General features: G+C 37.6%; 1 protein-coding gene across 6 annotated transcripts in view; it reads left to right on the top strand.

Moving 5' to 3' along the window:
- The first annotated feature begins 482 nt into the window (after positions 1 to 482).
- Positions 483 to 24,103, top strand: part of LOC145994802 (stomatin-4-like) — a 45,171-nt gene continuing 21,550 nt past the window's right edge. The window contains exons 1-4 of one of the 6 annotated variants that reach the window (XM_083131103.1): positions 483 to 703; positions 10,047 to 10,282; positions 15,204 to 15,373; positions 16,619 to 16,771. In XM_083131103.1, coding sequence (XP_082987229.1) covers positions 15,214 to 15,373; positions 16,619 to 16,771 — 313 coding nt within the window. In that variant the 5' untranslated portion in view covers positions 483 to 703; positions 10,047 to 10,282; positions 15,204 to 15,213. Of the gene's footprint in view, positions 704 to 7,252; positions 7,289 to 10,046; positions 10,283 to 12,611; positions 12,885 to 15,203; positions 15,374 to 16,618; positions 16,772 to 24,103 lie in introns of those variants that run through there. The other 5 variants (XM_083131104.1, XM_083131106.1, XM_083131102.1 and 2 more) reach the window with 5 other exon arrangements.

Raw genomic sequence — 24,103 nt, 5'->3', positions numbered from 1 at the left:
ACTTACACGTAGTGACGTGAGAAAAATAACTTCAAACATATGTTGGTGAATGACATTTTTTCGCAAGTTGCAGAACAAAATCAAATTAGTGTTCACGCGTGAGAGCTGATGGAATTTTCGAGTTATATTTTTATTACTTGAGTGGGTTTAGAGTGTAAGAAATTTTCGTCAAAAGACAGCGAGGTCAGCATTTTGCTTTCATTCCCTCTTTAATGTCGTTTTCAGTTAATCTTTTCTAATCTTGAAACACTAAGTCGATTTTTCATGAGCGTCATAAATGGGGGCCTTTTAATTCATTTCTACAAACGATCAAATTCGATTTTCAAGGGTAAGTGACTGACTTTGTCGAGGAAAGAGGTGTGTGTATTGTCCGAGCTGCCTATCTGACCTTCAAAACATCCACCCGTCAGTTTTGGAAGCACGTTGGAAGTTCATCCTAGAGGGAGTTAGTTGTGTGGTGTTATGCAGCAGTGCACCGAGGTTCTCAACTCGTCACGAAGTCTGTTACCAATTGTACTGATATTCAGCTGTGTGGTGTGGACATTTCTTTTAAAAGTAATTTGTTTCTTGTGACCGTCGTTATTAGACGGTAAAAGTCGTTATAATGAACTTATTACGCGTATTAGTGCTCATTTAGTCGTGAAATGGAAATGTGTTCACATGAATGGAACCATTCTTCGTGAGCCTAGGCTGTTAAAAACAGGTATGTAATTGGTGAGTGACGTAACAGAAATCTGTTATAATATCAGGCCCGTAGCCAGGAATTCTTAGTAGGGGGCGAAGTCAATCCTAGAGGGGGCAAATTTTTAATATATTGTGTTGCATTGGTAGATATAGCAGGGTACAGAGGGACACTTGCCCCCCTCCTCCAAAAGTGATAAGTAACAGGAAAGGGATGATATCTTGAAACTCCAACGAACAAAAAAATTTTGAGCAACATCAAATAACAATATTTCGATAATGAATTTTCGGACTACCAAAGAATACAAAGATAAAGTTTTTAACATAAATAGGCTAATCTGGACTGTATCTACTTTATATTTACAGGTCAATAATGTTAATAAACGATTAATATGTACCAACAGCTTTTGGCTTCTCTGCAGAACTGATTAAGGAAATCCTTTATAAATCGTGCTTCATAATGTTTCCCTCTAGTTTCCAGTATTCAAGATTTTTGGATAATAGGATAATAAACCTTTTCTTATCCTAATATCCAAAAATCTTGCATCGAGAAAAGGAAGCAAGGTATTTTACCGAGGGGACAAACTACGCATATTTTTTCCCCTAATAGTGGTTGACATCCTTTTATCAGAGATGGTCGTGGCATCCCTTTCGGAAGTTCATGATCATATATTATGTATTGCGTCTTATACTCCAAGAAAAAAAATATATAAAACAACTGACGCTGAGCTGTAGGTAATTCGAAAACCACAAACAAAAGAAGAAGAAAATTCTTCACAGGAAAGTAAATGCGGCTTCTCTTTTGGAGTAGGATCAATGTTTGCCTGTTGTATAAATAATAGTTGTCTCACTGATTTCAATACATAACATCCGACGTTCAATATTACGACATGACATAAAATACTGTTGAGAGTTAATAATGTTCTCTGTTGAACACAGGATTTAAAAAAGAAGAGGGTGCGGAATAAAAGTCAGGGTTGCGCAAGCACCCCTTCGCGCTCACCTGGCGCCGCCCCTGCCCTGTAGCACACCTATAGTTTCCTTACGCTACATTTTTACACATGAAAAAACTAGTGTAAACTCTTATCGAAACTCTTATGAAAAAAAAACCAAAAAACACCACTACTTTCCCAAACATAGTTTCTTCTATAAGTGGTGTCGATTCTGTTAGTCACAGAATGACTTAGGATGAATGCGTATAAATAGCACATGAACATAGAATGTAAATGGAATATAATTTAAAATATTGTCAATCTGAATTTATTTTACTGTAACTTTAATTGTCTTGAACATGAATACACAAGATACAACACCGACTACATTCAGAGTGTAGAGCACATCAAGGCGAACCACTTTTCTTAGTAACTGTTTGCGCGTTGAAGATTCGTTTCGCTGCAATAAACCATCGAAAAATGTGATTTTCTATCCTGAATGGATGTAATCCCATGGATAGCATCGTTGTTCCCACTGGAATTTGTTCTTACTGTCGGATAAGATTCTAAAAGCGATAGCATGCCATAGAAGTAACTTCATGCCAGCATCGGTCCTGTCAATGATCTTCCTTCAGACAGATAGTACATTAACCTTACACGTTTGATCCGTTTCTATAAACAATATAATTCGTAACACTCCACGGGATGCCTAGTCTGTCTGTATCGCACTACAGATTTTGTCGCTTTCCAGTGACAGTGGAAAACTCAAATCTTCTCATATGATTACATACATATATATGACAGAAAATGTCATTACTCTAGGATTCGTAACATCGAAATGAAGAAAAAAGTGTAAGTTTATTTTAAGTCGACTTCAAGCTCAGGTAGTCTAATCAGGACTGAGCCTATATGTTAAGAGAAGTTTTTAGTTTTCGTGTTCTCTACGCCCTATGACAGTTTGTCGGGGATGTACGGCTACATCCTATATACACCCCCCGCCCCACTCCCAATGTATCTGGCCCATGTGACCTAGAAGTTCGTAACATCTTAAAGCCTGTTGTATGTAAAAGGTAAAAAAAAAAAAAAAAGTGCATAGCACCATGCCATGAAGGCGTATAGGGGGTGTGGGGGTAACGCCCCACACTTTCTTGATCCGGTCGTGAGTGGGGTGATGTGATCAGCATCACGCCCCTGACCGCCTTTACCCCCCAGGGTTTCCCCCAGGTACCCATGTTATTCGACGCTGGGTGGGCGCCGGGGCCGCTTCCAACGTTAGAAAAGTTCCCAGATTTGAACCGGCCGGGGATCGAACCCGGGACCTTTAGCATGGTAGTCAGACGCGTTACCGACTGAGCCACCGCGGCCACACTGTATGTGAAACCCAAATAACAAAATCGTCGCTTATAAGTGGAACCGCGAGCAAAACAACCTGTGCAGATCCGCGAGTAGGGGAGGGGGAGAGTGGACCATGCTTCCTTATGGCCCGAGGTGGAGGGAAGAAGGGAAAGCTGCCCGGGGACTTCTCGTCCCAAGGTTTTTTTCCTTGTGGTCGATCAGGTTTGCCTGGTGCATCTGGATTCTCGAGAACAATTGAGTATTGATAGCGTGAGTCATGCTCCCAGCCACAACAAACAGCTGGATGCTGCGAGGCCTCCACAAGAAAGTTTCAGGAATTGGTTTCTTAACAAGAGCTACTCGTAAGAAAATAATCTTTCGACATTGTCAAGAAGGTTCACTGTAATGGTGGTTTACATCGAATCACCACACACATGCTGTGAAACCCAGAACTCCTTGAAAAAGAGCAGAGTAAAAAATGCTACGTAACAAATCATAAGACGAATCGATATTCATTAGTCAAATTTCACACACTCACTCTTTATCTTTCTACCCATCCAAGTAAATTTTACACCTTCAGGTTTTCGGACTAATATTACTTTTATCAATGGGTCCGTCGTTTGATTCCCAGTAGGAGAACTTTATTCTAGTTTATGCTCAGATGGGACCAAATCTACAGTTTGAATTGGGACGCAGACCACTCCGCTGCTTACAAAGCACTTTGTCATCGGAAGACCTCCCAAAACGGTAAAGACAATGCCGATTAGCTTATCTTATGTATAGATAAAGTAGAGTTCTATAAGAAACATTGCTAAAACTATTTTACAACACTGCATTCGTAATTTGACAACCTATGTAAAATCAATAACTATAAAATTAAATGTCTTGAATTCAACATTTTTCATGTAATCTGTCTTTTTTTCAATCTCAGAGCGGGACCAACGACAATGCTGAGCGTGGGAGGTTAGATAGGTCCCTGGTAAGTACCATCTTCGCTATTGCCTTCTGGAGCGGTCTGATTGTTGTGAATGTTCGAAGTATTGTTTTGTTTTTTCGTTGCAACTGAGTGCCATGCATATTCCTTAATGGATGGAGATTTATTAACTTCACCGCAATGAGCTGGCAATAGCGATACGACCAAGTAAGTGTGCATCAATATCGATCAGTGGCGCAGGAACGTTTTAGGTTTGGGGGAAGGGTGGAAATTCAATTTAGAACAAACCAAATAGCTCTGTTTTTAAAATAACATTTGCATAAACTTGTACTGCCAATAAACAAGTAATATTAAAATAATTTCAAACTTTTTACAAATTTTAGACTAGTTTTTAACAAGTTTTAAAAACACATTCAATTCAGGAACATATAAGCTATAGGTTTATTCCATCGCTTTGCACAAATTTATAACAGTTTTTATTACAACTTTTTCCAAGAGCACAGAGCAAGTAAGGTATATACGTAGTGTCACAATGTAGATACTTAGTGGATTAGGAGATAATGTAGACTAAAGAAACTTTTTACATTTAGCAACAAAAAACTAGATAATTTTGAACGTCGGGATCTTGCTAGGGTGACCATAATATTTTGACCCAAAAACGGGACATCCCAAGGAGATCAGTTTATCCCCCTCCTGTAAAATCGGTTAGGCATGATTATAAAATTGTTATTATTAATGTATTATTATTATTTATTAACGTATGGGTCGCATAAATGATACATCATACAATATCCCGTTGTCAAAAGGTATTAATTATTATAATCTCGGTGTGACTTACATTGTGTTTCTCGTTCCTCCTGATCCCTTTGATGTTAGTCTTACGCTGAAGTTTAGAAATGCCAGAAGTATTTAGCAGAATGACCGATCTTCTTCAGAGCAGTTTTATTCTTCACCGACGGTTTATAAATCTCCCAGAAAACCTTGCTACATGTCCAGGGCTGGCGGTACTCATTTTGCCGCCCTGGGCGGTGGCGGCAGATGCCGCTCCCTTTTTGACGCCCCCCTCCCCCCGTCATTACGCAGCAACAGGAAATTGAAAATCAATATATTCCTAAGTAAAACATCAAACTATAAAGTAAATAATGAGACTTGTTACGCTATTTCAATACTATTAAGCACAAAAGGATATCTCGCTCGATCACAGTTAAATATAAAGAAGGTGACACATATTTTATATTATTATTATATTTTATGAAAACTCTCTCTTTTAAATGTAACAAATTTCAGGAAAGAAATGAAGGCTTGACTTCATATGTTTGCCGTTGTAGTAGGCCTATGATATATATATATACGTAAGATTGGATTTTTAAAAGAATTACACGTAATATTCCCGGATCTCCCGCGTGGGTGATCTAAGATATGAATTCTGTCCTGCGTTGTCCCCGCAGAAAATGGTTACCTGGGGGCAGTCCTGGAAGATAAAGGCGGCATAAAATGGAAACAAGAGTGTTCCAGACATGATTGACCGAAGACAGTATTTTTATTAGCTTTAATTTTTTTAAAAAAAAACAAAAACAAACAAACTTTGTTCGCCACTTGCCACGGTTACCGACAAAGTTAATAAATTCGAAGTTCTACACTCACATTAGGTGCAAAATCATTACCCTTTATCAGTTTAAGGTGTCCTTTGGTGTAATTGTTTTATCATAGCCGAAAACAACTTTAGTTCATCTTTTAATTCAGTAGCCTTCATGTGTTAAGATTTCGGCGAGTTTTCTACACTTTTTAGACAAAAGATCAGATGACATGTCTTTATGTTTACTAATATCATAAAGGAAGTTGAAAAATTCACTATGATGTTTAAGCTGCTCAAATCTTTCTCTTAGAACTAAAACAATCGTCTAGGACCTGGTAATGAAAATCAACTTTGTACAGTTTTTGTGGTTCTTCAACAGTTTCATCATACTGAAACTGCTTCTTTCGATTTCGGCCCTGTACAGTGTTGGATCATTTATATCTAAATTCAATACCAATTCTCTCTCATTAACCGGGACTCACAGGTCGCTGCCTCCCGATGCCTCCACGAGTGGAGGGAGGGAGGCCCTACCAGGCTGCCAAGTGACGTCTAAGAAACTTTGAAATTTTTCATCACTCCTGCTTTTTTCAAAGCGCTGATATGTTTTCAAGAAATCATCTAACAGCATCTAACACATCGTAGATTAATGTTTTGAAGATATTTGCTCATTACATTACGTGGAGTAAAAAGTCGTACCAGATAACTAGTGAACTAAGGAAGGAATGTAAAGCCACACAACTGGTTTGCAATACACTGAGCCTCATGCGCGACCATTTGGACAGTTTTATTGTCGCCATTTATTTGAAGGAGGGCATCAAAGACCTCTCCCACTCGATATCTGAACGGAGTTAAGGCATCGAATCTGCTTTCCCACCTTGTGGCACTCAGTGGTTTTAAAGTGAGACTACTGATATGTTCCTTCAAAACGGTGGGTCGACATATATTAACTTCCAAGTTATATAATATAATATTATAACTTTCAAGTTTTCAGTAGGGTTATTTTTTCTTCTCTTCAAATTTTGCCGCCCTGAAAATTAGCCGCTCTGGGCGGTGGCATGGCTCCCCCCCCCCTTCTGCCGGCCCTGCACATGTCACACACACAACTCTTAGATTTTTCTTGGGGTTTGTGTCAAGACGCAGGAACTTTAAATGCTTATTCATCGTTCTACAAATAACGGAACACATACAAAACAATTCATCTATTTTAGCATGAAATGTCTCTCAAATTTAGACTTTGTTTTCAAGATAACCCCTATAGTTTTATAAAACGGGACAAATAGTGGCTTTGAAACGGGACTTTCCCGGTCAATTCGGAACGTATGGTCACCCTAGATCTTGTGTCTGTCAAGTTATTTGAGGAATACAATTAGTCGGTTGAAAGGATTTAATTGGGGGCACTGTAACCCTCCCAAAATTTGGAGAGTAGAATGTACCCTTGTAGCACAGTGAGATCCATAAGTATTACCAAGCAATTTTGTCCATCAGAACGTTTACTCCCTTTCTTTTATGCAATGAGAGCTTCAAGAACTGATACAAAACAAACAATCTGCTTACGACCTCTGAACCAGTATACGTAAAAATACAGTCCATAAAAGTACGTACGATGAAGATGAATACCAACGAAAATAGTCATGGACAATTTGCTGAGCAATACTTATGGATCCCACTGTACTCGCCCTTTCCTGAGCCACTGTTATCGATAATAATTGGGAGTGGATGGCGGAAGACAACGCTAGCAACTTGTATACGAGTTCAACGAGTTTGAATGGAAGGAAATGTCAACTAGCCTACACGAAAAAGAGCCAGGTCCGTGGACACAAAGACAATTAGGTAAGCACAGTTTTATCTTTTTGTCTCTGACCTCTTCAGAAGAGATAATTGCGTCGTACATATTATATTTATTGCTTGCTTTATATTCTATAAAAGAATATATACCGTGAAATATTGTGATGCAAATTGCCCATAATTTTCGCATTCATTTATCTGATATAGGTAGCTTACCTTCTTTTTTTAAGTAGTGGAACTGCACTGATGCTGGTGCAGGGGTTGCCAACTGGCTCGTTCTTGTTTGTGTTTGAACCTCACACTGAATAAAACAAAGCTACATGAACATGTAGTGAACGTTGTGATATGCAATATTTACGCATCTCACTCTACGGCCATCGACTGGTCGTGCATAATAAATGAAAAGTGCTACTTTTATTTACTGAACAATATCGTTTGTATTCCATCATTCTTCGGATGAGGTGACGTATTCTTATCGCGCAAGATCGTACTGCGCTAACAGCAATACGGTGTTTGAAATCTCCATTGCCGTTCGCTAAACCTTTTGCTGCCCAAGCGTCTCGAACGAGATACCCAAAAGTAACCCTCAGGGGACCAAGCGTCTCGATCGAGACGCTGTGTCAAGGTCGTAGTTTTTACGTTATAACTTTTCTATTTTTGGCCGCGGTGGCTCAGTCGGTAACGCGTCTGACTACCAAGCTAAAGGTCCCGGGTTCGATCCCCGGCCGGTTCAAATCCGGGAACTTTTCTAACGGTGGAAGCGGCCACGGCGCCTACCCAGCGTCGAATAACATGGGTACCTGGGGGAAACCCTGGGGGGTAAAGGCGGTCAGGGGCGTGATGCTGATCACATCACCCCCACTCTCGACCGGATCAAGAAAGTGTGGGGCGTTACCCCCACACCCCCTATACGCCTTCATGGCGTGGTGCTATGCACAGGGGAACACTTTACCTTTTTTTTTTACCTTTTATTTTTGGCTAGAATTTCGATTTTATTTTTTTATATTGTTTCTAGCACATGTATTTAACAGAAATGGTTTTTTGCATTTTTTTGTCTTCATGAAAATGGAGGGGGGAAAGGCAGGAAAAGGGACTTCTCTTTTGCGTCTCTTTTCAAGGTCAAATTTTTGCCGACAAAGGAAGACCGGGTTTGTTGTTCTAAAGCAATGCTTTTTCACTCCCTCCTGCTAAGTGCATTCGAAGGAAGCTTGTTTATCAGTATCCGATGTCAAAATGAAAGTTTTCCGTGAGGGCGCAAGCAGGGGGGGGGGGGGAGACTGGTTGTTGAATCTGCGTTGTGAGAATGGAATTTCGAAGCGCGCTGAAGGAAACCTTTGTTTTTTTTAGCACAAGTGGCAACAGGGGTTACCCAGCATTGTTTAAAAATAGAATTTCAAGCAGCTGCAAGAATTGGCGCTCATTTGTCACTACGTTCTAGCTTTTCGTCCGTGAATGTTGTGCGTAGGTGTCGTTTTGTGCCCAAGTGCGAGGACATTTTTTGGGTGGTGACAATTTTTAAAAATAATTTTTGGGGGTTTTCTCCCTTCCCCCTCCATATATACACCAAATTTGCATTAATTTTGCATTTTGTGCATTTTGACTTTTTTTCGGGGCGGGGGGGGACACCATTTCTTTTAAGAAAAGTATTTTTGAGGGGATTTCCCCCCTTTCCCCCTCCATATGTAGGCCGAATGTGCATAAATTATATATCGTCTGAATCTGTGATTCATTCTGCGTACAACGGTATATCTTTCATATCTCTAGGGCATTTAGTTTCTGAGTTATAGTCATTTCAAGGTACCGCTGCATTTTGAAGCTTGAATCAGTGACCATTCCTTTTGGGGGTACAACTCAAGTTACATTGGTCATACGACAATCATGCAAATATTTTTCTGTTTCTTACATGCCAGCGATAATTTCTATGTGCATTTTGAACTTTTCATATCCTTTTCTTCGGGGGACGGGGGGCGAAACCCCATTTTTTTTAAAAAAAAGTATTTTCAGGGGATTTCCCCCCTTTCCCCTCCATATATACGCCGAATGTGCATAAATTATATATCGTCTAAATCTGTGATTCATTCTGCGTACAACGGTATATCTTTCATATCTCTAGGGCATTTAGTTTCTGAGTTATAGTCATTTCAAGGTACCGCTGCATTTTGAAGCTTGAATCAGTGGCGTGCCGACCATTCCTTTTGGGGTACAACTCAAGTTACATTGGTCACATGATAATAATGCAAATATTTTTGTGTTCCTTACACATCAGCGATCATTTCCATGTGCATGTCGACACTGTCATGTACTTTTTTCTTGGGGGGAGGGTGGGGGAACCACATTTTTTTCCCCGAAATTTTGGAATTTTGAGAGTTAGCCCCCTCCCCCCCGCCACATATATGCCGAATTTTCAAAAATTTCATATAGTCTGAATCTCTGATTCATTCCGCGTACAACGGTATATCACTCATCTCTCTAGGGCAATTAGCCTCCGATCTACACTCATTTAATTGAAACTCTGCATTTTACTCAAAATCGGCTCGGGCAATAGAGGCTTACTTGTGAAAAAGGCCTTGGGCGGCAAAAGGTAAAAGTTGTCTATCCCGTTTCGCCTAAGTTCTCCATCGAACTTACTTGTTTGAATCTGAAATAAAAACGTGGGTACTAAATGAAGACACTGCAAGAAGACGGTAGCTGCCACTGATAAGACTTTAGGTAATTGTCAGTGTTTTAACTTATTAAAGTGATTATATACTCTAATTAATTTGCTGTGGATGTTGGGAATTCTGTTTTGTTTCTCTCTTCACAGGCTTAATGAAATTTCGCTCACGAATTTGTAGCACTAACCGAAATAACATATTTTAACAAGTGCACGAAAAGTATGGATTATTGAGCGTGGCTGCTTATGTCTTTGTTTCACTTGCTGATTGGCAGTCGTCAGCATGCAAGCAATCAACTTTGGATGGAAAAAATGTGGTCCTGAATAATAACTGATGCACAAGACTTGAAAGCGCTGAGTACATAACTGTATGGGAAGCAACAAAGGTAATTCTAATAAGGAAGACGACAAGATAGGATTTTATTTGTACTTTTATTGTATTTTCTGTATCTATTTTTTTTCTTATTTTACCACACTTTGTTACTCTTCAGGCTTATCACCAGGGACGGCGCCAAGGGGGTCAAATGCCCGCTCAAAATCAAGTTGAAGGAATATGATGGGACATCTTAGAAGATACGATTCATGAGCATGTTCATGAGCATGTTGGAGGTTCAACCCCCCAGCAAAACGTCTGGCATGTTGGATTAATGTAAACTCGGAAACAAAAATATGCAATTCATATTCAAATACACCCCTTTTGATTTTGTATTGGTTTATTTAGCATCTCTGCTCTATTTATTTAATTGCGAAAGTGAACTGAGGACTGATCTGCTATAACGTTAGATGCAAATCGTGTATAATTTTTGAAGAGAAGCTTCATAGAGGATTCAGATGCGGATACAGATAAATAAAATTCAGGTCTCATAGTAAAATTATCACTTTTTCTGAAAAAGCTAATAGATAAACTCTTTCGTCTGTGCTGAAATTTGCCTGACCCGCTTTTCCCTCCGTTTTTCGTTTTCTTTCGTTGCTGCCGAAAAGTATTTGAATCGATAATGGTATTTAGATATTAATGTCATAGGAAAGTTAACGTATATTTATTTATTACCCCGTTTTTCTGTTGTTCGGATTCCTCGGAAAAGAGTATGTACAGTAAGTAGTACATAATAATTTTATTCAAGATGTTTACATAAGCAACATCTAGGAAACAAAATTATAATTGTCATTGCTTTCCTTCTCTTCGTATATTTTGCTAGAAAACAGGAAGATCATTGTGTCAATTTGTAAACATCCGGGGAGCAGCGGCGGCGATTAGGGGGAGGCAGTTACCCCCCTCTTTTCGCTACTTTTGCCCCCGCAATATGTTGAACCTTATCTACAGAGGGAAAGGTACTGTATTTGCCCCCCCTTAGTTTTGGCACCTTACCCCCCCCCCCCCGGTTTTGGAACCCAATCGCCGCCACTGCCGGGGAATAATTCTTATAGGTCTAATTGAAGAAAGAATTTGTTCTTGTTTGCATTTGTTTTAGGTTAGTTTGTTTTCAATAGCAAGTTTCGCCAGCGCCGTAGTGTTAGGCAACACACACAACGCCCTGCAGGGAAGTTAGTATTTCAGGATGTAGGGGTTCCATTTTTTTTTGCAGGTGACCGTACATTCAACATATCCATTCCCTATTAGTGTGTGTTTACTTGATATCTACAATATCTGGATCAATATCACACTGCAGATGTCCTACTGGAAACTAAAATAATTTGTTGTAAATTTTTTACTTTAAAAATTAACGTTTTGTTAGAAATGTCTGAAATATAAAATATTTGTTGCTATCATTTTTATAATGCAATAATTTTGATTGACTCTTTAGAGGTCTCAAGACCACGCGCTTTCTACAATTTGAACACCATCACCGAACATACCATTGTCATTCAAATTTTGAAGTCTATTAACATCAAAAAGTAATATCTATTTTAAAATTAAAGTAACATTTTTTTCCTGTCCATTCTTAAAGGAATGCATTCAGAGCCCCGAGACTCATTCGCGCTGGGGATCCTGGATTTAGCAAAATAGGCTAATCGAGACTACACCTATAGATTAAAAGTGTGATTCCAACCACTATGTGCCTCCACCACAAGTATGGAGCGCATGTACTTTTGATTACAAAGCCACGACGCTACACCATTGGGGAGCCATAAGTTGAGTAAGGTGTATAAAGTTAGGGCCTTAGGAAAGGAGAAAAGGTGTGTTTATAATTTAGGCTACATTAAATATTTCGCAAAATAATCCTTACTCCCTCCTTTGCGGTGAAATAAATACCCTATTTTTCATCAAGTAAATACCCACATATGATACTATTCGTAAATTTTGTATTTGTATTTATTTAACGTTGCATTTCTGTCCATTTTTGTTTATCCGAACAGAGAATGAATTATGATCAGATAAATTAGTGAAAAGACTCTCTCAAATGATCCTAGTCGGCAGGGGCGGAGATTGCATTCCAAAACTGGGCGGGAGGGGGTGGGGGGCAAGGTGAAAAAACTGGGGTGGGGTAAAGACAGTTTACTTTCCCTTGGTAGATAAGGTTTAGCATAGTGTGGGAAGGCAACTGCCTCCCAAATCGCCGCCACTGCTGGTCGGGTCTCGAACCCGAAACTTTCTGTTGTTAGATCGTGAGCTTGAAACAGTCACAGAAGTAGCGAAAGTGGTTCCAAAAAGTTACAAATTATTCCGTGAGAGTACGCTAGCGGATAGCAGGCAAAAGTGACATCTGTGGCAAAGATGTGAACTACTACTGACGTGCTCCACTTGAAATACCTTTGCCGTATTGTGTTTTGTGATAGTATATTCCAGGATTTTAGTTTATTTCGTACTCAGTCATTAACAATGTTAGCGAAAGTTGTGTGTTATTTGTTATTCAGTACAGCAATAACATCTTAGTACACTAAAAAAAGCGGCACTTCATTGTCTCATTTTGCTGTAAGAAGGATATTGTGAATTGTAAACATTATTAGCAGCAATATCACCCTTGCACTTAAATGGTAAGCATAGGCGATGTAAGTTCTAATATATTACATTATTTTTGTAATCCTTTGCTAGAGATTTAACAGTAATAATGTTCACTCATCATCTGTTCAAGGGAAACAATAAAAGATTATGAAACTTAGTTACACGCACATTTTATGTAATAAGAATGGAAAATATGTTAAACTTAAGTGAATGAACAATTATGGGTAAAAATCTGATAGTCCCCGGACACACAACTTTTTCGTTTTGTGAATTTTTGACATTCGTACTTACCCATCTGCTTCGCGGAACATTCTTGAAGGTGCATTCACGTTTTTTTCATGAAAGTAATTGCAATTTTGGTACTATTATCGTATGAGGGAAACACCTACGAATCATATATTTCGGACTTCTTTACATTGCTAACGTGTTATTTTCGAATGTGGAACATTTCTTAAGGTGAAATAATGCATTTCTAACTAAGATAATGTCTATTTCTTCGGTAAATATGCGATAACGCCCGGACACCTTTCACTCATTTATTTCCTTAATTTTACCACTGGTACTTAACCTATTTTGCCTTGCGGAACATTCTTTAAGGTGAAGTTATGCCTTTTTCCATAAAATACTGTCAACTTTTCATATTACGATTGATTATTTGTGTTACTTGTTCCGCTTCTGTAATAGACAATATGGCGTGCACTCGTAATGGATCATCGCGCGTCATGACGCGCCAGCTTGTGTTTTGTCGATTTTCAGTGCGCAAGCAGTGTTTCAAACCTTCATGACAGAAAATTACTTACTATTTCGATTTTTTTTCATGTTTACCTCCACAAACCATGCATGTTAGCCCCAAAATCCATCCATGGGTAGCCCCTCAAACCATCCACGGATAGCCCCACAAACCATTCACACAAGGTTAGGTTAGGTTCCATTAGCACTCATTTCACCCCTAAATTCATCGAAAATAGGAAGTGCGGCGAACATAGTTAAAAATTGAAATTTTTGTAAAAATAAAACACGTTTGGAAAAACTGCAGAGATCGCGTGACTTTCAACGCTCTCGCCATCTGCACGCACACAATGGAAACAACGGCATAATGTGGCAGGCAATGCCAATTTCTTACGTAAAAAGTGATTAATTCTTGTTTGGCAGCATTAAACTACCAGGTTTTTTCTTTCCGTGAAAGAAAATACCTCCAAGAACGTCCAGATATCTAAAGAAACTCATTTCAGTAAGTATTTTCTCTTGTAAATTTGAAGAAATCCGTCCGAGCGATATCGCATATTTACCATTTCTTCTATTTACGAGTACTTACTGTTACTTGTTTCGAATCTGTAACACATTATGGCTGTGATAGCGTACTGGTTTAGGGGGCGTTCTGAGAGTTTTGTCGATTTATGCAGTGTTGCAACCTCGTTCACCGGAAAATATCTACTTTTGTGCCTGGATTTGAAATTATGCTAGAACGTCGCAAACCATTGACGTTAGCCCCGCAAACCATTGACGTTAGTGCCAAAAACCATTCACGTTAGCCCCAAAAACCATTTTCTGTAAGGTTAGGTTAAGTTAGGTTAGGCAAGCATAGTTTAAAAAAAAAAAATACTCGACACGTCATGTTCTAGTGAAAACACGGCGAGGCTGAAACACTGGCTACGGGGTTGCATCATCATAACAGACGGAACATCGCACTCTCGTGCAGAAAGCAAATGGCGAGAGCAGAAACAGCATGTCGGACAGAGATTTTAGCAGAAAACAACATGCATTCACATTAAAATGGATCAAATCTACATTCAGGAACTTCCATAACGCTAAAGAAAATGATTTCCGTAAGTACTTTCTCCTGTAAATTTGAAGGAATCCGTTTCCCTCATACGATAATGTTACCGCAATTTTTTTTAAAAAGAGTGTTTTTGTAACTGAAGAACATACGTTTCCGCAAATGGTTTGTGGGGCTGTGTGTCCATGGTTCGTGGGCCTATGTGTCGATGGTTCGTGGGGCTATGCGAGAATGGTGTGTGGGGCTACGCATATTTTTTTCGAAACCAATTTTTAACTATTGTAACCTATACGCGACCCTACCTAACCTTACCTTACCGGAAATGGTTCGTGGGGCTATGAGTCAATGGTTGAATTTCCGCCATGAAACAGTCCCACATCACACAAAACACCTTCCAGATGTTAGACAATGCCACAGGAACTTATTACCATAAGTAGTTTCTTCTGTAAGAATGAAGAAATCTGACCGGGGAATATCAGATTAGTACCGAATTATGTTTTTGAATCTAATTTTACTTAGTATTAAAAAAATAATAATTTAATAATTTTGCAAGTTTAATATGTTCTTTTTCTATCATATTTATTTACAGAGAAACAAAAATGAAGTATGAAAGATTACCAAGAGAAGATCCTTACACAACAGAATATGGTAGTTACCAGTCAGCATTTGATTATCAGTCTATATTTAAATATGGGCAACCCAGCAAACTTGTTTCCGCAGATGAAGATACTGTAACAGCAGTTCACATAGATGATGAAGGTGAGAAAAAAATGTTGTTTATCAAAATTTAAGAGAAACATGATAATCTGGGATTTTCTGCATTCTTCCTCCTGTTATTGACTTGCAGCAATATTGGAAGAAAGTTGCTTTACCAGTTATACAAGTAATCAATCATGCCTTTTTTTAAAAAAAATAGTACCTCATGTGAAGAAATTCTAGGATGTATTCTTGCCATGAACACTTTCATTACTCGGTCTTTACTGATTAATGAGTACCATTAAGGATTTTGTGGACCTCAAAATTGTTTCTATTAGTTATTTTCTCGTACAGGTATTTAGACAGTGTAATGGACACAACTCCATTCTGTAATTAAGATTTATAATGTATGAAGCCTTACTTTCTATCCTAGAGTTTTAATGATGCCTAATTTCCATACAAAATGCAAATTTAAGCTAAAAGATCATTTATTTATCTATTTGGTAACAGTTTCATACATCGGAGACACATTTCTTCAATTTTACACAAGAAACTGCTTACGGAAATGAGTTTGTCCAAGGTTTACAACGTTCGTCGAGGTATTTTCTTTCATTGTGGAATATATTTGACCGGGAAATCATGTATTTTTAAGAGAAATATCTCACAGATGCACAATTGCCATTGCTTTCATTTGCTTGCCCTATGACAATCGGATGCTGCGTTCGTTTGATGACGTACGCCCGTGTCAGTGTTTCAACCCGTGAATGGTTCGTGGGGCTATCGGTCATCTACCATACATAATGGTTTGTGGGGCTATTCATCAGATACCCATGCATAATGTGTAATTTCCACCAGTGACTAACACGATAGTAGGTATTTTACGATGAAGAGGGTTGAAACACTGCATACCCACAACTTGAGTCAAGATGTGCCCGCCATATTGTGTGTTCCGGAAGCGAAGAAAGGAATAACAAAGAAAGCACCCAGAATGTGAAAAATTGTGTTTCTTTTCATGTAAAAAGCATAATGGCACCTTTAACTATGTTCTGCAATACACAATTGGTAAGTACGAACCATGCGAAACACAAAATATGTGATTTTAATGTGTCTCCGATCTATGAAACTGTTACCATCTATTTTTTTTTTGGAGGGGGGAGGGACTTTTCAACTACCCCCTTTTGCCTGATAAGCACAGGGATTTATATATATATATATATATCTTCTTTTTTTTCTGAACTTTTGAACATTTTATAAACTATTTTATGATTGTCTATAAATTATAAGGGCACTTTCCTTTTATTTTTACAGATTTTGTGCAACATCAAGTGTGGTATATAAAGGTGGCATCAGCATTGTTCATTACACTATCATACATATTTGTCTTTATAACTGCTCCAGTGTCATTCTGGTATTGTTTTAAATCTCTACAGAACTGGGAGAGGATCATTATATTCAGATTAGGTAAGCAACTGCACTGCTCAGATTAAACTGAAGCTATTTTAGCAACAGAAAGTTGAAATATCATTTATTATTTATTGGTAAATTATTTGTAATGATTTTATTCTTAAATTGAAATCCAGTTTCAGAACTTTCAAACTTCATATGCATCAATTTCTTCCTGTAATGAGATGATTTATATTAATTTATTGAGCATTCAGGAATAGTAATACATTTACGCTCTTCTTATTTTGAATTCAAAATGTTTGGACAGTGCAAAAATTTGTCAATAGAAGACCTGGAGAAATGTTAATGGCCTTTGTTAGCGTAAGTTAGACCCAGTAAGATGTGCGATTCTCTCCTATAAAATGGAAGGATGCACGCTGGGTAAAAATTACCCACATGCGAAATTACTGAATTCTAAATTTTAATTGTTTTAAAGCATGTAAATAGTAATACCTTCATTGATTAATCTAATTTTAATACTTTTGAACATTTGCATTGAATCACACAATTTATAAACATGAGAAAAATACCAAACTGAAACACATGAGCATGTGTTGGGTGCAATTTACCCAGACAGTGTTTCTAAGGCCATGCGAGAGAACTAACTAACTTAACGACATTCGGAAGGGTTCACAGGAAAAGTACTAAGAAGGGTGGCCTCTGACACTTGTCGGAAGTGATTAAAAATATATATTTGAAAATCGGCTGTGTACGTTTTACCTGTATGTGCATCCTCATGGCTTAAGAAAATTGTTTGCAATTGCTCATAGGAAAGCAGTATTGATTTCACGAACTACACTCCGCGCCAAAAAAGAATCATCCCCTAGTGATAAAATCTAATATTTTCCTTCAAGCAGTATTTTTTTTAAAATTATTTTGACAATTGCACATACTGTACGTAATTTTAACATTTTCTGATATTTTACTTACTTTAGCAGTGAAGGTAATAATGAAGAAATCAACAAAGAAAGCAGTTAGTGGTTAAATTGTTAAGCTTTATGGCCTTTATTGCCTTCCGGTATTGTTTAGTTTCCTTCAAAATGTCGACTTTCTATTGTTTCAAGTATGTTTACAGCAGTTTGGGGGCATCCATCTTTACCTATTCTAAAACAATGAATTGTTGGCACCTTTTAACTGGATTTTCATACTTTATCCAAATTTATTCTCCTTCCGAATCTCAACTTTCTGCATTGTTTGAAGTATGTTGAAACCAGTTTGGGAGCATCCATCTTTACTTGTTCTTCAGCAATGAATCTTGCTCCTCCATTGGTGACACCTTATAACAATGGATTTTCACACTTTATCCAAATTTATTGAACTTCCTAATCTCAACTTTCTGCACTGTTTCATCCACGTTTAAGGAAGTTTGGGGGCATCCATCTTTTCTTCTCTAACAATGAGGCTTGGTCGACCATTGTTGGCACCTTTTAACAATGGATTTTTGACAAGTAAAGAAGGATGCTCCCAAACTGATTTCAACATACTTCAAACATTGCAGAAAATTGAGATTCGAGAGGAGAATAAATTTGGATAAAGTGTAAAAATCCATTGTTAAAAGGTGCTAACAATTCATTGTTTTTAAATAAGTAAAGATGGATGCCCCCAAACTGCCGTAAACGTGCTTGAAACAATAGAAAGAAAGTTGATATTTTGAAGGAAACTAAATTGGCATAAATGGTGAAAATGCTTAGTGAAATGGTTCCAAGAGTGCAAGAAGTTTTTACGCTTTATTACTAGGGGCGATTCTTTTTTGCTACGGAGTGTATAAAATATTGCTTTGGTTGTTTTCTTAATTATGTGCATTGCACCATGATTTCCACACCACAAATATTATAACCAAACAAGCAATTTCTCTTGTGGCTACATGTCAGTATTTCTCATGGTGCATTTATTAGAGGACATCATCACCATTTAGAAAATTACTTTTTAAAGGTAACTGAATTACAATTACTTTGATCAAAATGTTACTCTACTTAAAAAAGTTGTACAGGTACTTTATTCTAATGAAGATATAACATGCACATGTTATGTGCATGACGTGCAAGCTAGCTGATTTTAAATTTAATTATATGCATAAGTGCCCCAGGCTATATACACAGGTTTTAGCATACAGAATATTTTATAAATATTTGCAACCATACTATACTACATTAAATTCAAAATTTTAAATAAACATCAGTTAAGTGTCTCTTAATATTTAACTATTTATTATTGCTAGGAATAATATGGTTCCTGATGGACATATGTCATCCAAAAATGGCATATTGTGATTGGTAGAATTCTGATACTTAAACAGACCCTATATTCAGCATTTTACTTTCAAAATATTGATCTTGGAGGACACAGTGATATATCTTGACAAATTTAATGCAGTAAGATTTGTACGGTTTCCGTGAAAGAAGCATGTGACAAATGAAATTTTGAAGCACTGTTTTCTGTAATGGCCACCTTTTGTAAATATGTGAGAACTGTTTGTCCCAGTGTAACTATTCAAGGATATTTGTAATACACAAACGGAATTTGCATTAACAAATCTTATAGATTGGTATTGTCATCAGAATTTGTCCAAAAAAAGAAATGTCAAAGAGTACATCAGAATTGGTAATTTTCTGCTTCACTACACCACTATCATCATCACAGAGAAGCAATTACCCCCTTCGATTTCAAATTTTATGCAAATAATACATTTTGTAAAATTTTCTTGCTTGCTTCCCTTGCTTTATCTGCTTTCCTCGTTTACGTCAAGTTCAGAGTGTTACGTACCCAATAGGACCAAGTAAGGTGAATAGTTTGCCAAAGAAGAATAGAGATGGCAGCACCAGGCGTGCAAGGTTAAGAATTGGCATAATATATATAAATAATTATAAATAAGAACAAAGCAAATTGGAAAGATGAAAAACAATAGAATATATTATAAGAAGACAAAAAATAAATATGAAAGAAGTAAATTAACATATATATCTTATAAATCAAATCAATGATCACATGTAAGTTAATATGAAAATTAAGGAAGTCAAAGCACTGATACAAGTTTGTGTCTTTGAACAGATATTGCATCTGTTTGGTTGATTTACCATTCCCGTAGCGGAAATTTTGTTTACATCAGTGGCGAGCGCGTTCCGATCGACGCCCCACAGCACTTTTTGGTTGCGCGGTTTAACCGTAGCACCTACTTGGATGCGCATGTCAATTGGCTGCACCAAGTATACACTCTGTTGTACCTAGTTAGTGGTGGCGCGTTCCAATTGCAGCCCCAAGGGAGGATATTAGTATTATTCCCAAAGCTTAAAGGAAAAAGTTGGTAAGGGATAAAGGAATTCGTTAATTAGTCAAAACCTAAATAAATTGAAATCCAGAGGGCAGTTCACAAAGGAGACAAGAAGGAAGTCCAGATCCAGACCGTCCATTGAGAAGGAAGTCCCGATCCAGATCCTCCATATTGAGAAGGAAGTCCAGATCCAGACCGTCCATTGAGAAGGAAGTCCCGATCCAGATCTGCCCATTACGAAGGAAGTACAAATAGAAGAATATCCAAATAGAGAAAATAAATAATAAAAAGAATATTGAGATGAAAATTGACTAAACGAGAAAATTATAGAAGAATGTAGCTTATCATGTAAATAGTCTTACTCCATGTATCCTGTTTTAAATAATATATTCGTTTAAACGTCTCCATTGGAAGGCATCCTGTCTGGTTTCGTTGTCTACAAAGAACCCTACCCTGTAGATAAGCTAGCTGAGTTTTAAGTTTAAGGTTTATGTACCTTTGCACCAAATGAAGGTAGCAAGAGCTGTAGCTAGGAGCGGCGGGAGTCGGCCATGGGTACCAAATGATCTAAAAAAAAAGTTGTAAAAGAGAGAATGCAGTGACGTCCACTGAAATTATTTGCACCCTATTAAATCAATATTGTTTTCAATTGCAAAAATTGGATCTCAAAATTATCTTGCTCGCTTCGTTCGCATTCTACTCGTTTTCTGTAATGTAACGTATTTAAATAATATGTGTTGTATATTTGTATTGGATAAGCTTTGAATACGTACACAATTTAGTGTTGGCTTGTTGCATATGCATATGTATTATATATTTTATGTCACTCCATGTGGCATATGTGTAAAACATACGTTGTACATGAAAGTTACACATGTATCCTCGGAATGTATTTATCATTCATTTTCTGCCATTCAAAAATACTGTTTGTGTGCTTGATTTCCATTATTAGCTAATGTGAAATTGATGGTGTTGAAAAAATATTTCAAATTGTGTGTTCCAAACAAATGCTTTAGTACAGACTTCTACCCCCTTTTTGCGTAATTTATGAGGATCATAACGTCTTTGATACTACTACTAATTTGAGTAATTAATTCTGCATAAACGAGGGGGGGGAGTGTTCTACCTTTTTGAGGGGAGTGCCTCATGGGCCTTGGGTGGGGGATGGGCACCTGTTCCTCGTTATTCCTCTGTAGTTTTTACATTCCTTTCTGTCACCCTTCTTGAATATGATAACTATTAGTAGTAGTAGTAGTTATAATAAAGCCATTATTAATATTATTATTATTGGTACGTTTATCCTGGTGCTTGCCTCCCCCCAGACAAAAATTCTTGGTTGCACCTCTGGTATTATATTTTTCAGCAAATTTTGTCTGGAAAATAATTTGAGTAATTAATTTGGCATAAAAGGGGGGGATGTTCTACCTTTTTGGGGGGAGTGCATCATGAGCCTTGGGGCCATGGGCACCCCTGTTCCTATCTCATGTTCAGCTCTGTTACTTCCCTTATTCTTCTGTCTAATATTTTCCCATAAACCTTTTGCTGAGTGGCACATAAGTGTTATTCCTCTGTAGTTTTTACATTCCTTTCTCTCACCCTTCTTCAATATCGGAACTACGTATTAGTCCCTTTGTCCAATCTCTTGGCACTTCTCTCTCTCTTGTCATACTGTTTTCAACACACTGTACAGTCACTGCACCCCAATCACTCCTGCTCATAGCATAATTTCCACTGACATTTCATCTACTCCAGGTGCTCTATCTCTCTTCATTCTCTTTAGTGCATCCTCCAATTCTTTCCATGTGAGATTCATTTTCCTTTCTGGTTTTCTCTTTTCTTTACTTCTTCATGTTCATTTCCTTTTTTCACGTTCAGCAATTTCTCGAAATAATTTCTCCACATTTTCCTTATTTCTTCACCCTCTTCTACATCAGGGGTTTCCAACTGGCGGCCCGTGGGCCACATGCGGCCCCCGTTGCCTTTTTCTGCGGCCTGCGAAGCCAGTTCGCTAAATACATTAATTTTATTTATTTTTATTAAAATACGTTCTTTTTTTACTGAAGGAACGGATGCTCTGTGAAGAAAGACAATATCACAGAAGAATCTAAAGTGACGTAACTTTCTCTTCACACCATGCATTCCATCCCTTCGCTATGTGGAATGAACTCGCCTGCTTTCGCGAAGGCTTCACTCTTTGTGTTCAGAAACAAAATGCAGAGCGGCGCTATAGAGATCTGTTTTACTACGCAGGAAGTACGAAGAGATTTCCAGTGTTCCAACTCGGATTGTACTGTGACTGATTGTTAAAGTTTGTTCAAATATCGAAATGAGCAATATCTCCTAAAAATGTAAGATTGAAAATTAAAATAGCTTCTCTCCAACTTGAATTGCGTGATTTGCAAGGCGATGTGTTCCTTCAAACGAGGCAAGGAAAGGGGCCAGAGTTTTTCAAATACCTTTCAAGAGAACGCTTTCCAAACCTTCGTAGTTTTGGGCAAGGAATGACATCGATGTTCGGCAGCACAAACACATGTGAAAGTGTTTTTTCTTCAATGAAGTTCATCAAGAACCGCTACAGAAGCAGACTGGCAGAATCTTCACTGCTTCACCTTCTGAGACTTTCAAATACAGAAATTCAAATACAACTTTAATAAAAGAAGCAGATCGGACTCAATTTTCATATTGAACACTTACTATGAAGGATTCTTATTTGTATGGTGTCTCTTGAATTTCTTTCAATTCATCAATAAGAATTGGGTTTTTGTAAAATAAATTTTAATTATACAATTTTGATTTGTAATTCCATTGTTTTATTGCCTCATTTTAGAAATTTAGGTCATGCGAAAGTACAACATTTTCAGTTCAGTACTTAAAATTTTTGTAATTTTTAATGCCCCCCCCCCCAAAAAAAAATGCGGCCCTCCTATCAATTGCTGGATATAATTTTGGCCCTCGGACCTTTTGAAGTTGGAAACCACTGTTCTACATCATTACCCCTTTCATCCCTTAGCTTACAACTGTCTCCTCTTTCTCTTCTCTTTTCTCTCACTAATCCATACAATACTTTCTTATTCCCATCTACATCATCTTCTAGCACTTTGGCCTATAATTCCATCCACTTTCCTCTTTCCTCCTTTACTACTGTCCTTGCCTCTTTCTTCTTTCCACGTACTATTTTCGTGCATTTTGGGATTTAAATTTAAACCATTTTCTAAATGCATCATTTTTGATTTTCACTGCCTCTAGTTCTTTCATTCCATCATGTTCTTTCTTCTATCTTTTCTTGCTTGTCCTTCCACATACCTTTCCAGCTGCCTCTACTAATTCTGCTTTAAATCTTATCCATTCTGTTTCTACTCCTTGGGTTAATCTCTTGGCACTTTTGTTCGTAATATTTTTTTGATATTTCTTTCTTCAATTTACACACGCACACACTTATCCTTCTCTCTTGTTCCTCCCTTCTATCTTTTATTTTTCCATGTTCTGACATCTTCTACTAGTAGCCTGTGGTCATTTTCTGTTCTCACTGGGTATTACTTTAATGTTGTTCATTTTCTTCTTTACTTCCTTGTTTAACAACATATAATCTATTACAGACTTTTGTTTATTTTTCAACTGTAACTTGTTTATTTTATGGCTGTCATATTTCTTCTTAAACCAGCTATTACCTACTAACAGTCCGTTTTTCTTAACAAAAGTCCAGTAGTCTCCTTCCCTCCTAATTCCTCTGTCCCCATCCATCTGCTCCAAGTACTTCCGTATACCGTTTCCTGTCTCTTCCCACTTGTGCATTAAAATCACCCATCGCAATTTGTCATTCCTTTCCTACATGTTCAAGTCTTCTTCAAATTCTTCTTTCTCCTCCCTTGTACATCCTGTTTGTGGGGCATACACTTGAATTATGTATATTACTTTCCTTCTTCCATTCATTTTTAGTTTTATTATTTTGTCATTTACCTTCTCTACTTCCTCATTTATTCCACTTCTGACCACACATCCAACCCCACTTCTCCTGTCCTCTTCAGTACCTACCTGCCCAGTACAGTTTATAGTCTTTCCTAAATTTCATTTCGCTTCTTTTC

Source organism: Lepisma saccharinum, chromosome 11 (assembly GCF_977018435.1).
Source record: "Lepisma saccharinum chromosome 11, izLepSacc3.1, whole genome shotgun sequence".
Classification (NCBI taxonomy): Eukaryota; Metazoa; Arthropoda; class Insecta; order Zygentoma; family Lepismatidae; genus Lepisma; species Lepisma saccharinum.
The sequence above is the reverse complement of the archived record's forward strand: the minus strand, read 5'-3'. Positions and strand labels throughout refer to the sequence as shown.